Here is an 18917-nt window from a genome sequence, read left to right as displayed (position 1 = left end):
TCTATGTGTTTCAGTCATAATTTGTCTACAGTCCCATTTTGTAAAATAAATTGTGAGGGAATCGTATCATGAACCCAGCATCGTGAATCGAATCGTATCGGGAGTTGAGTGAATCGTTACATCCTTGCTAGGCATAGATTTTCTAATAAGCACATTTCAAAGGTTTTAGGCCACATTTGTAAAAAAAAAAAAAAAGTGGAGGATCCCTTTAAGAGCCTTGCTTTGATTAGTGAGATAGTGATGATATTAGAGCCACATTAGAGAAAACCAAACAACCCTTCCTGAAATAGGTGTCTAATCCACCGTTGTATCAACAATGGCCTGTTGACTATTTCAGAGTTTATACATAAGCAGATTCACACTTTCAGATAGAAATCCTTCCCCGTACAGTGATGTTGCTCAGTATCTCATGAATGTACAGTGCTGTATGTATAATTGACAGGGTTTTCATTTTGACAAAGCGAGCCTGGAAGGTGCTGTCTGCATTTCTACATGATATCTCCAAGCCTTCTCTTCCTCTTCTTTCTCCTCCTCCTCCTCCTCCTCCTTTGTCTTCATCATCCACACAAAAGCGGCATGTGTTGGTTTTTTCTCCTATATGAGATCATAGATTGTGCGTAATTGGATTCTTTGGTTTCTTAAAGGTTGTATGAGGCAGGCCATGCACTTATTTCTTTATTTGGCTGCTTGGTCTTTGATCCTTCCTGAAGTGAAGTGTTTTTTTTCCCAGAGGATGATCTCAGTTGCTCCACATTATTAGAGAGTAACCCTCGTGATGAGCTCTGATCATTCCTCTGCATCTCTTTTGTTTTGCTCGTTCAGCTGGAGGAGGAAAACTGTGCCGGAGGAGCTTGAACTTGGAATATATCCCCATTCCCCCTCCCCCCCACATAAACACACACATCCATGTTTGGCACCTCATCCTTTCTGCCTCCACCCCCCCCCCCCCAACCCAACATTTTCATTCTACCCCCCTTTCCAGTGTTTCCATGGCAACTGTCGCACTGCCTGCCTAGCAACAGGCTTCATCCTACTACTGTAAAAATGGGGGAAAGGAGGGGTGCATATAAAAAATTTTTTTGAGGATATTAATATAAAGATAATATATTAACACTGAATCAATGTGCAGCCTGATCCACCTGCACTTAATAATCTGTTTGTTTCATATCCAGCTTCTGTAAGGGGTGAAATCTGCTGAAAAAATCATATTTTTTGCAGTTTTTAGGGTATAGCATAACTGCAATGTGAGGCATTTCCTGCATTTTATGTAAATTGCTGCTTATATCTTTTTTTGGGAAATTGTACATTTTTTTTTTTGGATAATTACACTTTATATTTGTATTCATCAAATCGGTTTGTTAAACATATTTGTGGTTCTCACAGTAAAAAGACCCAATTTTTTTTCCTACTCGGATTTGGTGTTTTTGTGTTAATACAATATGTCAAAATGAACAATTAACTATAAATTAATTCAGCTAATGTTGTGCTGAAAAGAATAATGCCAAATATCATTCATTGCAAGCTCAACCATTTTTATGGTGAGATATACTGTAAAGTTAAAATCATACCGTGGACTTCAGAGGGTTAATGGATTGATGTATAACTTTTAAAAAATGATATGCAGGAAAATACACAGGTTTCATCCCTTTAGTAATAAAACAATAATGACATTTTCTACACTGAATAAATGTTAGTATCTTCCTCTGAGCTAAATCACATTTATTTAGAAATAAATAAATAAAAAGATGATTTTAGATGTGGTGAATGTTTATGTTTTTTCTTCATTCTCTGCTAACCTGCAGCAGGGTTAAACAGAAGGCCTCACTTACATCATTAAGGAACATTGTAAACTTTTCTTATGCCACAAACTCTTTATTTGAGTTACTGTACATATAAATACGTACAGAACTAACATCCAACTGTTATTCATAATGCAAAAAAAGTGCCATCACACTGATTCATAACGGAGAACACAGGGAACACAGAAATACATTATTCTTAAAAACCCCAGATTTAAAAATCCAACTCAAAACTGTCCAAATGATATATAAAGCAATGAACATGCATGTGTGTGTATGTGTATATGCACGTATGCATGTGTGTATATGTGTGTACGTATGTGTATATATGTTTGATGTGCATGTATAAAACATTGTGTCGAATATATATTGTAAAAAATAGTAATATTAGTTTCCTATTTTTTTGTGATATTATCTGAGCCTTGTTTTTATTTGTGATCATACATTGTGATTAGGGATGTAACGATTCACTCAACTCCCGATACGATTCGATTCACGATACTGGGTTCACGATACGATTCTCTCACGATTTATTTTACAAAATGGGACTGTAGACAAATTTTTTTTTTGGGGAAAAAAACTAGAAAATACTGTACTATTTTCCTTTTATTTTTCATTGTCAAAAGAATTCCTTGATAAACAATTCAAAAAAATGCAATTTAACTAAAAATAAATCTTGAATGAAATAAATAAAGGAATAATACAAATGAAAATGAAGCCTATTAATTTAAATTCTGGTTCTATAATAAACAATGCAAAACTGCATAATAGTTCTTTTTCTTTTAAAAGTGCAACTGAAAATGTATTTTGTGCCTTAACAATTGGACTTTAAAAAAAAAAAAAAAAAACGTGATTACACTGATTTACGTCATATTTGTTTGGACCAGCAGAGGGCGCTGGTAACACAGTGGTCGGTTGGCATGCAGATGTCTTGCAGTGAAGAAGAGAAGCTATGCTAGCAGACAGAGCTAATAGAAAAAAGTGACTTTTACAGATATTCAAGTAATATTACAGATATTATTTAGGTGCTAAAGGGGTAATGAATCATTTATTAACATATTTAAGAGTAGAAGGCAGCCAGAAAGAAAGTATTAGCAGACTCCGCCCGCCGCCTACACTTGTGGATAGCGCCCTCTGCTGGTTAAAAAGTACTGCGATTCAATTTTCAGAAAATCGATATCAACCGTGATACCTATAAATCGATTTTTAACTGCCTTACGATTAATCGTTACATCTCTAATTGTGATCATACTAAATATTACCAGCAACTCACAAAACGACAACAAACAAAATAAGTGGCAAATGTACTGAATAATAAAGAGAACAGACAACGATAAAATACACAAAATGACACCAAAAACAAAAAAATGACACCTAAGACACACAATCATGATAGAAATTATCCAGATTAGAGCATGAACTGAAAATACAAGGGTCAGTCTTGGTCCCACACCAGGAGGGAGATGAACGTAAATTATAAAAACTATACAAATAAATCTATTTAGGAGGCAGTAAATAATGTCTTTCCACTTATTTACAAAATTAGATTATTTAAAATGTCTGTTATCGCTCATTTATTCCATCATTGTGCACAATTTCCACATTCTTCTGAGTGAAATGTTGTAGTTGGATAAAGGGTACAAACTGGTACTTGGATTCAGAAATAAGAGGAAGGGGGGTACTTGAGCCAAAAATGTTTTTTTCCAGCTGGTTTTCCAACATTTATTAGGAAGAAATATTTCTAGTTTTGTGCACAAGCCTCATTTGTGTCTTAATGATGCATAAACCATCACTTATCTGTAATGTCTATGGCCTACTTAATTAACGACTAAACCAGACACGTGAGAAACATAATCCAAATTATTGTTGCATCATATTCATGGATGCGATTTCTGCTGGAACTGTTTAAATGTCTGTAATTGACCTGTTAAGTAAGTGCCGACACACCCAAGTCTGCTGACAGTATGTCTGTGTGGATGGCGCCTGCAGAGTCTGCTGATATATACTGTAGCTCCACTGGATTCCATCCATCAGCAGCTGTCAAACTATCCTACTTATTTTTTCCACATTACTAAGTCCTTTCCATTGGGAACACACCTTAATATTACTTATTCAACCTGTTGAGTGTTCATATAATGGTGAGCATTTACACAACACACAGGAACAGAACAGAAAGTGAGCTTACATAACAGGACAATTACAGGAAGCTGTCAGAATGAAACTGAAATCCTCAAGGGTTCCAATATCTATATAATATGTTCTGCTTTTCATCCCAGCATTAGCACTTTAGTTCTGCATTGTGTGTCATTTTGTCCAATAAAAAAAAGTTGAGCCTGACTAATTTAAAAAAAAGAAGAAAGAAAACTCTATCAAAACATATTCAGATCAGTCAGACATCATTTAAGACAGGGGTTCTCAACTGGTCTCACCCTGGGACCCACTCTTTGCCACGGTCATTAAATCACAACCTTTTTTTTAATCAGAATTCTACCAACCAAACTTAGTTTTTTGCAAATTGCTGTTGAAAACCAACATATTTGATCTTTTTGAAAAACATAAATGTATATATTTTCCTGTGCAACATGCATTTCACAGCATGCCTGTTAAAAGAAAAGTTTATTTCAAAATAAAAGACAAGTCCAACATGAGAGGCATTTGGTATTTATTTATTTTTGACCAGCTGTCCGTGACCCACCCAGTAAAGGTCCGCGACCCACTTTCGGGTCCCGACCCACCAGTTGAGAAACAGTGATTTAAGATGTACTACCATTAACTTGCATGCTTTTGGACTGGGAGGGGAACTAGTTTAACTCGACTCAATGGGCGACTGTGGTCTGTGGTAGAGTGTGTTGTCCAGTAACTGAAAGGTTGGGGGTTGGAATCCAGCTCTATCTGAGTCATTGTTGTTGTGTCCTTGGGCAAGGCACTTTACCCACATTGCCTTGTATGAATGGTTATGAATTGTGCATGAATGTTGGTGGTGGTCAGTGGTGGTGGCTACATTGTAGCTTGCCACCACTGGTTTGACTATGTGAGTGACTGGTGTGAATGAATAACGGTTTCTGTGACACGCTTTTAGTCTCCTCGAGAAAAAAATAAGCGCTAAATAAATCCAAGCCATTATTTATTATTATTAAGAACATGCAAACTGCATATATAGGAACCTCTGCCTGGAGGATTTGAAATCAACAATACATTCTCGAGAGTTGTTTTTGGGAATTTACCTTTATTTTTCAAATGCATAAATCTAAAATGTAGCAGAACAATTTCACTGTCTGCTTCTTTTGGTGAGCATTAATTCTTGCTCATTTGTTTCTTTAAATGTGTGCAATATGAATGAGATTGAATTGAATCCAAATTTTAATGGCATTTAATTTGTAATTTATAATTAAATTACTTTCAATAAGTATTCACGCAAAAAAAAAAAAAAAAAAGAAAGGATGGATTTACATACATGTGATTTTGAATAAATCACATGTATTTATTCAAAATCAAGATTCAAAATTGGAGAAATCCAAGTTTCTCCATTTTAGGAATAATGGTTGTATCTGTAATATATATAGTATTTATAGTACACAATGTCATTTTGTGTTTGAGTCATTTTCGTTAATTTTTCTGTATATTTATTCTTGTAAATTTGTGTATTTTTGTGATCTATTTTGTAATTCTCTGAATATTTATAGTTGTGTATTCTTTTGTCATTTGTATGTTTTCTTGGAGTCATTTTACTTGTTTACTTTTAGGGGCAAAAATGTAACCAAAGATAGACCACACACCGTGGACGATTCCATTAAAGTTCGGAGACGGATCCGGATCAATATACTGGTTCTGGATCAGTTTCGAAAAAGGAAAAATCACAGTATATCCTAAGGAAACAATGAACACAAACTCAACTTCTGAATGCATCAAATGTGTTTATTTAAATATGAAAACACACACACAGACAGTGGGTGATATCCATGACATCACCTGCTTCGTAAAGACAGAAAAAAATCTTTTCAAACACGAAAATTGGATGTTCCAAGTAACTTGATTAGTTGGTGCTCAGTCACTATCTGTCTCTGCTCGTGTCCACAGGTTTTATAAACAAACCTCAACTCCATCACTTTGTTTTAACAACCTGCAGATGTTTTTTTTGTGTCTAAATGGTGGTGAAGCTGTTGTAAACATGCACACAAGTGTGTTTCTCTACTCACAGCGCAAGAAATGAACAACACTCATCTCTAGTACAGATAGACGAGTACTTCTAAGCAGATGAAAAGATGAGTTTTAAAGACATTAAATACACTAAATACAGTAAGATACAATAAGACGCGTGGACTGTGATGGATTCATTTCTAGATGCTGTGGAGGTTAAAGTCTCAGTGCGGTTTGGCCATGAGCTGCTCAGTGAAAAGCTTCTTGAGCTGAGCCACTTCCTCACTCAAAGAGCTGAGCTGAGTCTTCAGGTATGTGTTCTCGCTGCGATCCTTGACTCCGCCCACTCCTTGGAGGCCTTGTCCGCCTGTGGACGGGCTGCACTGAGACGTCTGTTTCACATGCTGACTCTCCTCTGCCACCTCCAGCTGTTGAAGAAAGGAACCATTGCAGTGCCCCGCCCCAGCTTCACCACCGCTCAGTCCTTTGATGCCCTCTCTCAGTGCTGGGCTTCCTCTGGCATTGACGCCAACATCCCACGCAGGATCCCCCCCGTCACCACATCCTGGAGTCTTAAAACGAAGCTTGTGAGGAAGGTTTTTCATCCCCTCCTGGTCTGGTTTAAAACCTCGCTGTCCAGTGCTGTTATTGACGTCCTCCGGGGAAGGTTGGAGCTCGTAGGCTGGCTCCTCTCCACGCCGCGGGGATGATTTCTCATGATCACTGAGCCGATCATCAAAGAAAATTGGACTTCCCACGCTGGACCCTCCTGGTGTGGAGAACCCAGAGTCCTCTGATAGGTGTCCAGCTTCCCTGGAGCTCCTGGAGGCCAGCTGTCCTGTCTGGTTGTTATTGTGATTTGGCACGGCGGCAGTCTGGAGGCCTGTTTCTCCTCTGTGGATGTAACAGTGAGGAGGCAAACTCTGAGTGCTGTGATGTGGGGCCGTGGTGAGAGGCAGAATGGCAGCATTGGAGGGATCTTTAACCAGGCCGAAGCGGAACTTCAGGGCCAGAAGCTCCGCTCGCAGACGAGCATTTTCCTCCAACAGAGCCAGCACTCGGCTCTCCAGGACCATGTCATTCACGCGCCTTTTCTCCCTGGAACGCTTCGCCGCCTCGTTGTTCTTCTTCCTTTTGTCCCAGTAGCCGTCGTCCTTTTTATCGACAGGGATGAACTCACGCTTGCGTCGTATGCAGGACGAGGGGCTCTCCTTGCGCTTGATGGCGGAGGTTCGGCCCAGCAAGGAGCGGGCCAGCAGATTGCTGGAGGTCAGGATGGACACGGTTTCATCGGTGAAGGTCAAAGCTGTGGCTCCTGAAGCCACTGGCTCCATGTCATGAAGAATAGCCCCATCCTGGTGCTCCCTCATCTCCTGGCTCCCTTCTTCAAACATCATGGAGTTCATTAAAGCGTTGCTGGGAAATCACTGAACTCTCAGGCTCTCAGGGTGTAGCAACACCACCACCTAGTGGCCAAACAAAGAAGCAAAAAAAATGGGGATTTAGGAGTTACGCAAGAGCCATTACAACAGAATATTATGCAACTCCATTACAGCTGTAATAAAACGGGATCACCTTGTACCATAACCTCCACATGATAACTATCAGTTGAATAATACGCGATGTGAGGTGGAAACACACAGTCCAACAACTGTTTAAGAATAGTGCACAAAAAACTATTTCAAATGCAAAAAACAAAAAACCAAAACAAACCCTAATAATTTACCAACTCACGGAAATAATAAATATATATATATAGACATACATACATATATATAATCAGTATTTTAGAAATAAACATGAAATAAACATGCTGTAAGTTTTTGTAGCGACAATCACGTCATAAAAGACGCAGGTTCATCCGTGGTTATGACACAGTGATCGGGTGCTCTACATATCTGATGGAGACGGAGCTGGATCTGACCCACAAAACAGCATCGTCACACTGACTAATACATCTTTGTGTAACAGCTCACAAGATAACGTGCTGGTTTTGTACGTATACAGCCTATGTAGGCTATAAATGTGCGTGTTTGTGCGCGCGGTCTTAAATAGACGAAAAAGCGTCAAAGACAGTAAGGATTTAAATATATATTTAAAACAAAATCAGGTTAAAATGAAGGCGTAAGATACGTTTAAAGTGACTACAAACATTTCATAACAGCTGAGATGTTAGGATATAATAAACTGTGTTTTTAAAAAAAAGAAGAAGAAGTGAGTTTTTACCTTAAAGTAATGGTCCAATTTGTCTTTTCGGTGCGCTTTTACGCGTCTCCAACGTCTCCAAACGCGTCCTCGTTCAGTTGAAGCCTGAGGTGGACTATGCGTCTTTGCTCTGTGGTGTCTGTCTCTCTCTGCCAGTGTGTGTGTGTGTGTGTGTGTGTGTGTTTGCTCAGCGCTGCAATCCCGCTCTGAGGTGTTACTTAATATTACAGTGACTCGCCTCCACTCTGCTCCACTTGGAAAGCCGACGCTTGTATTTGTAACGTCAAGTTCAGCTCGGGACGGGACCTATCCTCGCGTGAACCTTGTTTAGTGTGCGTCTGTGGGACCGCCTCCTGTCCCTCACCGCCCCGCCCACAACCAGAGGAAAGCTCACACATCATCATCATCCATCATTCATCATTCATCGTTCATCATCATCATCATCATCTGACCTGTCTCTGCCCCAGCCCATCCGACAGAAAAACTCTCCCCAAAACACGTGTCAAACTCAAGGCCCGGGGACCAAATCCAGCCCTGAGTAACATCCAATTTGGCCTGCAGGAGAAAATAAAAATGACACACAAAACATGAATCATTGTGTAAATGAAACTCAACAGTATTTGCATGTGCCATTTTTTTTCTTCCAGATGCTTATATCGCATGATTGCAGTCGATTTTTATAATTAAATCATTAAATCCTTACAAAATCCTTTAATTTTCCTCAAAATATGACTAAATATTTCTCATAATTAAATAGAAATTGATCACAAAATCTATGAAATTTAAAGTAAAGTTCCCAATATTGGTCACTTATAGCTTGGATGTTGTCGGTTTCTTACAAATTAAGAATTTTTTGTATATGTAGAAGTGCAAACTAGGGCAAAATAATGTTGAAATTACTCGTACTCGTTTCCCTGCATAACATCCGTGGCCCACTCGAGGTAAAACTTTTCCGTATTTGGCCCCTGAACTAAAACAAAAACAACTGGGTAATGATGCGCTCCAGTCAGTTACGGAACGTGAATCAATACCAGCCTAAAAACATTCCCATTAACAGGAATATGAAGGTGTCAATCATTTTCTGCTCCTCACACAAACCTTTTAAAATGACAATAACTAGACTATGTTTTGTGTTATATTTGAAGGCTAAACACAATAAGATTCATGAACTGATCTTTGCATCGCTGACAGTAAGACGGTGCCTTAGTCTCCAGATTCATGTTTCCGTCATAAATATGGATTATGAGGATGATGCAGTATGCTTACAAAGCTGTTGTGTATTTGCTGGTGTTAACTTCTTGTTTGAACTGTGAACAAAGAGGCTGTGTTGGAAACACACTCTGGGAATAAAAGTCATTGAAATATTGGGAAGAAAACCTAATTCCTTCAGGAAAACAAAGAGTTTCCATTTTACTTAAATCAGACATCCCTAAAATGGGATTTAAAAAAATAATAATAGAAATTGGCTATAAGTTGCAAATTAGAGTGGTGAAAAACAAACAGAAAAGTGGTAAAAATGATTCAAAGTTTCAATCTTGGCTTAAAAGTGGCAGAAATGGGGGGGAGGGGTTCAGGTAATGTCATTTAAAAAGTAGAAACAGTTTGTTTAAACTGGCAAATAATGGGCTTCACAAATTGTGAATGTGTTTAAGATGGCAAAAATTATGGTGAAAAGTGGTTAAAAGTGACAACAATAGGTCAACTTACGCGACTTTAGGTGGGAAAAGTTTTGGAAAGGGTTCATAAGTCTTGAAAGTGGAAAAACATGTGCAGGAAAGGTGTTGAATGTTTGATGGAGAAGTGGCAGAAATGGGAGTAATAATATGTAATAATAAGCAAAAATATGGCAAGAAAAAGATATGAAAATTGGTTAAAATATGGCAAGCTTGATGTAGTTGTGTGTGTGTGTGTGTGTGTGCGTCATACAGCACTGCTTTAGTTTCAGATGAAAGATTGAAGTTCAAATCCATAAAAGCTGTTTACAAGGTTTTTTCTCTGACTGACAGTCAAATAACTTGTCTGTTTTGGTCAACTATAGACACTAATCAACTGTTTTTACTTGACTCAAATTTAGGCTCCAATTTCCTGCATTTACGTAGATTTTGGACAATACTCTGCTTATTTTACACCTCATGATTTTTCATTCTTTTTAAAACAATTTAGCACAGAATAAGCTTTGAGTCTCAAAAACAGCAGCCTTGAATCCAAGCAACACGCTGTGGTATAAAGAGCTTGTTGTTTTCCTTTGACGCTCCTCAGTCCCTTCTGTGTTTCATCCCCTTAGAGAGTTCAGTCATTATTCCCCTCCACTGTTGCATCATTGTGAGTATAATCCACCATGTTTCCTTCATTCCAGCTGCAGAGGAGACCATTGTTTATTGTGTTTCCTGTAGATGAGTGAAGATTTCTATCGTTTTGTGCCAACGCTTTGCTGGAAGCCACAGGGTTTGCAGGTTCAGGCACAAATGTGTGTCACACAGGCATTAGGAGCGCTGTTAGTCAACAGTGTGACATGTTACATAGTGTGCACCCAAAGCCATTGAAGGTAATCTTACCTTAAGCCATAGTGTGGGTCAGGACAGGATGAAGTGACCAATGCTGCCACAAATGCAAAGCAAGCAGATTTTTGATGTAAAACAGCAGCTAAATGTGTTGCTGTTGTTATGATTGATTTAAACAAATAGTGACTATCCCTAAATAACAATGAGGACCACAAAAATGTGATCGTTGGATCCAAAAATGACCTACTTAACATTTGTACGTGAAAGACCAAAGGTTTTAGTGCTGATGATGGTCACAATTAAGCAATAAATTATATATACCGTATTTGGTTTTTTTCATCGCAACAATATTGCACAACATGTAGTGTTTTTTTTAATTTAATTTTTAATTATTTTATTTTGTTTTGCAACATACAAGACAATAGACAGGAACAAACAGCAATGTGATAACCCGACAGCATACACCCAGAGAATAATATATAATTTCTTACAGTACAGTTGTGTGTGTGTGTTTAATTCTGTCTAATTTTATGTATATTTGTTGTTTGGTGTGTTATTGGAGTCTTGGTGTATTTGTGCTCTTATATTGTATATTTGTGTGTTTTCTCTGTCATTTTGTGTTTGGTGTTGTGAATTTTTCTTGTTGATTTGAAAGTTGTTGTTGTGTATTTTTCTGTTATTTTGTACATTTTTGTTGTCCTTTTGTGTATTTTTTTTGGTCCTTTTTGTGAGTTTTAAGTGCATATTTTTAAAATGTTGTTGTAATTTTCTTTGTTTCTGGACTTGTTTTGTGCACTTTTCTGTTGTTGCGTGTGCTTTTGGAGTCATTTTGCAATAATTGTCAAACAAAATGTCATTTTCACAGACAACTGTCATCAAAAGTACACTGCATTTTTTATTTTAACAGACCAAAACACAACAGAACAAACAAAGAAACCAATGAAAAACAAAATAATAATAAAAAAAGAAATAAAAAAGGATCATTTTAAAATTAGATTGGGATAAATAAAAAGTTAAAGTGTCTTTTTGTTACACGTCTTTTGATGAAATTATGTAATTGCGTAGTCTACTTTGTCTCTTTTCAGACTATATTTTGTGTTATGTTTGGTTTCTTTCAGTTATATTTATTTTGGGGGATGTGCAAAAGTAGACTGAGGGCCGCATGTGGCCCCCTGGCCGCTAGTTTCTCAGGTCTCATTTAGGGTCTTGCCCAAGAACACTTCGGCACAACACAACAAAGTCCAACTCTCCTCTTTAAACTTGTTGATTTGCCCCTCAAACCCTTCCTGAGCTACTTTTGCTCAAGGGTAGGAAACATTATCCGACTGAAAGGCAAGGAACGCACATAGTCCTGCACCATGTGTGGATTTTACATATCTAATGTTGCGTTCACATGACACTTACTCTGTAAACAGGCTCAGCTGACCCAACATGCCTCAGTAGGGGTTCAGAGGGAGGTCGGCATTTGTGCAGCACTGTGTGAGGATGAAAATGGAAGGACTAAGTCTTACCTAAACCTCCAACTCTGGTGTGTTGCTGGGATGTTCTTGCTATGTGAGAAACATTCATTAGAATGACTGTGTAGTAGATTACAGTGTTAGTGTGAAAAGCAATATACAGTAAGTAACTTACATATTGATTAAAACTGCCCCGCTGGTTAGATTTTTTTTTTTTCAGAGGTGAAAGTAATGGATTACAAGTACTCACGTTACTGTAATTGAGTTGTGTTTATAGGTACTTGTACTTTTTTTGAGTATATTTCTAAATCATTAATTTTACGTGTACTTAAGTACGTTTTAAAAGAAGTAATCCATTACATTTCTACACCCAACCATTACTGAGTACATTTTATTTTTTGTTTTAAAATGATTTTGAAACTGCAAAAAAATGAAATTAAATCACACGCATCACATCATAGACGACCAATCAGATTAAACGTAATACGCCGTGCCAAAACAGCATTGAATGGAGGTTATTTTATTTTCTCAGTTTTAAAGTTCATAAATGTAGCTATACTTAGAGCATGGGGATTTTTTATTATTTTGAATTAAATCCATTGGTGTTATTTTTTTTAATACAGTGATTCTTAACTGGTGGGTCGGGACCCAAAAGTGGGTCAGAGACCTGTACTGGGTGGGTCATGAACAGCTGGTCAAAAACAAATCAATATCTCTTATGTTGGACTTGTCTTTTATTTTGAAAGAAACATTTCTTTTGACAGGCATGCTGTGAAATGTATGTTACACAGGAAAATATAGAGATTTATGTTAAAAAAAATATTATACACGTGTGTTTTCAACAGCTAATTGAGAAAAAATTAATTTGTGGTTGAATTCTAAAAAGACTGGGTCACATTTTAATCACCCAGTTTTTTTTTTGGGTGAGACCAGTTGAGAACCCCTGATTTTTGACAAAGCTTTTATTTTATACAGATGCCTTTGTGGAAAATAAATGAAGTTCCAATTGTGCAAGATTTGATCTCGTCCTTTTTAAGTTTATACATGAGATGTTTACTGTATGAAAGGGAACATGGCAAGATTTTTGACCAAAAATCAACATGTAGGGTGAAAGTAACTATATTAACTTTTACTTTAAGTACTATTTAATTGGGCTACTTTTTACTATCAGCACTCTTCACACTGCTGTTTTTTTTATTATCATGTATTGAACAAATCCTTTCTTCCAGTAAAAACCTGACCCTACCTGTTGGAGACCTGTTAGTGTTTCCAGTCAAAATCAGCAACATCATTTATTACAATGACACATATTTACTGTATCTTAATTTCCTTGTTCAGTGCTAGGAAATGAATGACATTTTTAAAGCTAATGGAATCATTAGTCATGTTTTTAAATGTAGGTATTATAATGTAATGTGTTTAGGAAGTAATGTAGACAGTAATGGGTGTGATCTAATGCGATTACAATAGAGATGTCAGAATGCTCTAATGGTTGCGTTACATTTGTTAGCAAGTGTGCGGTAACTCACTAATAATGAGAAAACCTGTTAATTTTCTACAGGTATTTTTTATATGACTTTCCTCTGTGTCTCATACTATAATTTTTTAGAATTGCATACTATTAATTTGTTGGTGCGAGTGTGTGTATTTTTATTTTTTCTTCCTCTTTTGCTGTCAGAGTAGCACGAGGCTCTAATCTCAGATTTTTACGTTGCACGTGTGTGTGCACATAGATAGGAGACCATGAACTTTATGTCCTTTATCATATCTTGTATGTATTCTCTCCAAAACAAGACGATTACACTCTGGGACTCTCACCCGTTACCATTTACTCGCTTTTAATACTTTTACTCTATTATGAATGTTTTTCTTTTCTTACTTTGTTTCGTGTTTATTGTATTTATTTTAATAATATTTCTCAAGCATCTGTAACACAAGTAATTTCACCCCGTAATGAAAAAAGTCTTTATGATTCTGTTTTTGATTCTGGTTAACGGTACAAGCCAGAGTCCAACTTACTTTGTTAAAGTAAAGGATTGCAACAGAAGAAGAATATATAATCTATACATAAACTACAGAGATGACTGTTGACCCTTTAAACATCCTTGACCTGACTTCTGTGAGGGTAATAATAGAAGTTAAATAAACACTTGCCTGGTTAATGTATAAGAGTTTACAGATTATGTCTCCATTTATGGTTTCCAGGGATGAGTTTTTATGTGTTATGGTTCACAAGGCCTAATTATTGGTCCGATAGTAATTATAGACACTGTTGACATGATACGTATGTAGGCATAGACAATATCAGTTCATTCATGATCTTCACTTAAATTTGCTTCATTTTGTGACCAATTTTGATTGAATTTGGGGAAATTTTGTGCAGTAATTATTGGGAAGTTGCAGGATTTTTGAAGAAAAAATTGAATATTATCGAATTTGTGTATTTGGAGGAATTATTTGGGAAATAACACAATGATTCATGTTCCTTCTGTAATTTTTACTTTCTCCTGTGGGCCGAATTGGATGCTCTAAACTAAAGGGCCGAATTTGGCCCCTGGGCCTTGAGTTTGACACGTGATCTACAAGTGTCATCAAAAGGAGAAACAACACTTTAAAGTTGTTTTAAATTTCAAAGTGACCCTGACTTTTTAAACCAACACTAATATGATCAAAATGTTTTCTTCACATTTCTATTGGATATAATGTTGCTTATCTATATGTGCACAATAGCTAATGCGCATACTTTTTTTTTTGATATTATTCTCATGTCATTATGTGCAATAAAACTAATATGATCAAAACATAAACACATTGTGCATTCTTTCATTTTAAAAACCTAAAATATTTCACAAAATCAGGCCATTTGTTACACAACAGCTGTCCAAAATCCCATGCTTCATTTATATACTGTAATATATATTTGTAATTATAGCCACAAACTCGATCATTGTCAAACTAAAAACATTTTTTTTTAAAAAAGAAACATTTTCACCACATTTCTACTAGACATAAAGTCGTTTATCTATATGTGCACAAAAGGTAATGCACATATATATTTTTTGTATTATTCTCATGTCATTATGTGCAATAAAATGAATATGATCTAAACATAAACACATATCAAATTGTGCATTCCTTCATTTTAAAAACCTAAAATATTGCACAAACTCAGGCCGTTTTTACACAATATCCATTCAAAACCCTGTGCTTCATTTATATCCTTTTTCATAATAGTATGTGCACGTATTTGTAGTTATAGCCACACGTGATGTATTCAAAGTGCTTTATATTGACAAACTGGGTGATTGTCAATAAAAAAAATGTTTTAAAAAATAAACATTTTCACCACATTTATAATGGATATAATGTCACTTATCTATATGTGCACAAAAGGTAATTCCCATATTTGTTTTGGTATTATTCTCACGCCATTATGTGCAATAAAACTAATGTGATTTAAACATAAACACATACCCAGTGAAGATCTGTGATATTGTGTTATTCCTTCATTTTAAATACATAAAATCAGGCCAGTTTCCACCACATTTCTATTGAACATAATGTCGCTTATCTATATGTGCACAAAAGGTAATTCCCATATTTGTTTTGGTATTATTCTCACGCCATTATGTGCAATAAAACTAATGTGATTTAAACATAAACACATACCCAGTGAAGATCTGTGATATTGTGTTATTCCTTCATTTTAAATACATAAAATCAGGCCAGTTTCCACCACATTTCTATTGAACATAATGTCGCTTATCTATATGTGCACAAAAGGTAATTCCATTATTTGTTTTGGTGTTATTCTCATGTCATTACGTGCACAACAAACAGATATAATCTTCAAAGACTGCAGGACAAAGATAGGCCCATGCAATGATGACATGGATGGTGATAGCTCTGTTTGAAAGATGAGGCAGATCTATTGCCTGCAGTCTGCTGAATTTAGAAACTATTGATTGAGGAATTTACGTTAGTGGGTTGTTGTTGCTTTTGTGGCACCCAGGGGACTCGCCATCCACAGTTACCATAATGTAAACAGTGAGAGAGGAGTGGGGGCGTGCATGTCGTACCATTGTAAAACTGCAGAGTGTGTATATCGATTTGGCAAGGCATGAAGGTCACTGGTGTTAACCTAACTCTACGATAAAGATAGAAATAAACCTTTTAATGATGAGAATATTGAAGGAAAAGAGGAGAAGAATCTAGTGTAGAAGCGTTCAGATGTGGTTTGACTGGGCTTTCGTTTCATCTAAAGAAGAAAAGAAACAATGAAAATGTGTTTGCTCATTGTTGATTAACTTGCCTTGGGTTTCCTGTAAATGATCCTTTGTGTTTAACTTATTGTAGAGTGTTACTAAGCTACCATCAGGATTATTGTCCAGTCAACCAGAGGCGACTGGTACGGCTCAGGCTCACCATGTAGCTTTGACCTGTAGTGAAAACACAGCTGTTGTCCAGGTGTGGGAAAAATACATGTTGCGGAGGACTGGACCGATCAGAAATGACTAGTAAACCTGGATCAATCCTGATGTATTTTTCACTTGTACACAATATATATAATGTTTTTTGCTGCCAGATAAAAAAGACAATGATCTTGGCTTATGTTGTTTCTTTTATGGCCACATTTTCAGTGAAGAAATCACCAACTTTTCCCAATATTAAATATCACAAAACAGATTCAACTTCTAGAACCGGGGTCAGCAACCTTTCTGAAACTGTGAGTTACTTCATAGGTACTGTACAGTCTGAAGGGCAACCAGTTAGTTCTTAAATACTACATTGTCACGCTTTCACTTGAATTAGAGGCTAAGATAATGAGGAAGGTCAGCAGTAACTTAAAAAGGTTGGAATGTTGGGGTTTCACGTGGGCACCGTGTCGGTGACCCTTGGTCTAGAAAACGTGTCACATGTCAAACTCGTGTTTGACACGTGTGTCAAATCCGGCCTTTTGGAGCGTTTAATTCAGCCCACATGAGAAAGTAAAAATGACAGAAAAAACATGACTCATTGTGTAAATGAAACTCAACAATATTTGCATGGGCTCACAGTTTTCTCAGCGCTTACTGTATATCACATGATTGCAGTCATTTTTAATGTTAAACAGTGGAAAAAACTCAAAATTCCTACAAAATCCTTCAGTTGTCCTCAAATTATGACACATTTCCCTTCATTAAATAGAAATTGGCTATTTAAAGTGAAGATCCTGTTGAGACTATCTGTCACTTATTGCTTGTGTATGGTTGGTTTCCTACATATTTTGTATTTTATGTATATATAGAAGTGCAAACTATGGCACAATAATGTTGAAATTGCTCATTTTCTTGCATAAAATCTGTGGCCCAGTTGAAATAAAACTACTCCGTATTTGGCCCCTGAACTAAAATGAGTTTGACATTGATTTTTAATTGAAATTGAATTATAATTGAGTTAAGATAATTGACTTTGTAATTATAATTACCATGGAAATTCAATAAAAACTTTAAATTACAACTGAATTAACGCAAAACAAGTCTATGGCTCACACATAAGTAGTTAACAAATATTAAAATATGTTTCATGTTAAAGTGTTTCCCACTATCTGTCTGAATGTTTACAGTCAGGGAATAGAGAAAGGATCTAATATAAGTTATTTTTTTTAATAGGGATGACACAATTTTACAGAGCAACAATAACTGATGTTTTGTACAGAGTTTATAGCTATTGGTAAATTCCATCTCTGGTCCCTAGTTGTGCTATTATATTATATGTAGATATTATAATAAATGCACCCAAATTTAAATGTAAAGATTCTAAAACAAATCACAACGCTATATGAATAAAAGTTAGCAAAATTGTTCTTTAGTAATTAAGAATGTAATTGTAATTGACTTTCAGGGGGAAAATTATAATTGTAATTCAATTAAATTACAATCGAACATGGGTAATTGAAAACATACTTGTAATAGAAAATGTAAAATGTAAATGACCCCAACCCTGGACGCAGCAGATGAAGCTGCTTTAAGAGAGACAGAATATTGGCTTTACATGCATCAGAGGTGGAAAGTATGTCAGATATAAATATGTTCCTAAGTATATATTCATATATTTATATATATGCCATGTTCCAAGTAGGTTGCAGCAGGCGAGACTCAAAGTAAACATGAATCGGTACAAGACTCTGTGTTACATAAAGTGAGGAGTTGGGGGCAGGGACGAGCTTTAAATACAACTGGGCCAAAGAGGAAGTCCAGCAGAGCAGCGAGTGAGGACTAGTCAGAGGTGAAGTAGGGCAGTCAGGAAGTCTTCACTCCACTGACTCAGTTGGCTGTTTCAGAAAAACAATTCATTCTTTTTGTCTCTCCCTTTTCCTTGCATTTAATTCTTAACTTGATGCGTGCATCACTGATAATCCCTTGGCTCTGACACAGTGTGCTGCACTGACACTGGCACACTCCCATTCAGCTACAGGCCAGGCTTGACCTACTTTCCTCTGCTATATAACGTTACCTAATGTAATAGCAACACTGTGTTCCTCAGCTGGCATTATGAAAGACGTAGCAGCATTGGCATAACACTGGATATCATAGAGTTTCATTATGAGCACGTCCTTTTTCCAACCGCTAAAGTTCTGCTAAAATGCTTTCCCCCACCACTTATTAATTTTTTTTTTTTTTTGACAAGCGAGTGGAGGTAGACATCTTAACAGGTGGCCAAAAATGGTCCAAAAGTGGCAAAGAAAGGAGTGAAAAGTGACTAAAATGGGACAAAAACAAACAAGAGTGGCCAAAAAATGGGCAAATAAAGAGGAACCAGGTGGTGTGTAATGGCCA

At 36.6% G+C, this 18917-nt stretch overlaps 1 protein-coding gene across 1 annotated transcript; it reads right to left on the bottom strand.

Moving 5' to 3' along the window:
- Window positions 1–5693: 5693 nt before the first annotated feature.
- LOC114468883 (nuclear factor interleukin-3-regulated protein-like) lies at window positions 5694–8460 on the bottom strand. Its single transcript, XM_028456018.1, has 2 exons — window positions 8163–8460; window positions 5694–7402 (listed from the first exon to the last, which is right to left on the bottom strand). Exon 2 carries the CDS (start codon window positions 7340–7342, stop codon window positions 6161–6163), a length of 1182 nt encoding a protein of 393 aa, XP_028311819.1. The 5' UTR covers window positions 7343–7402; window positions 8163–8460; the 3' UTR covers window positions 5694–6160.
- Window positions 8461–18917: the final 10457 nt, after the last annotated feature.

Source organism: Gouania willdenowi, chromosome 8 (assembly GCF_900634775.1).
Source record: "Gouania willdenowi chromosome 8, fGouWil2.1, whole genome shotgun sequence".
Classification (NCBI taxonomy): domain Eukaryota; kingdom Metazoa; phylum Chordata; class Actinopteri; order Blenniiformes; family Gobiesocidae; genus Gouania; species Gouania willdenowi.
Note: the sequence above shows the minus strand (reverse complement) of the source record. Positions and strands in the feature narration are given on the sequence as shown.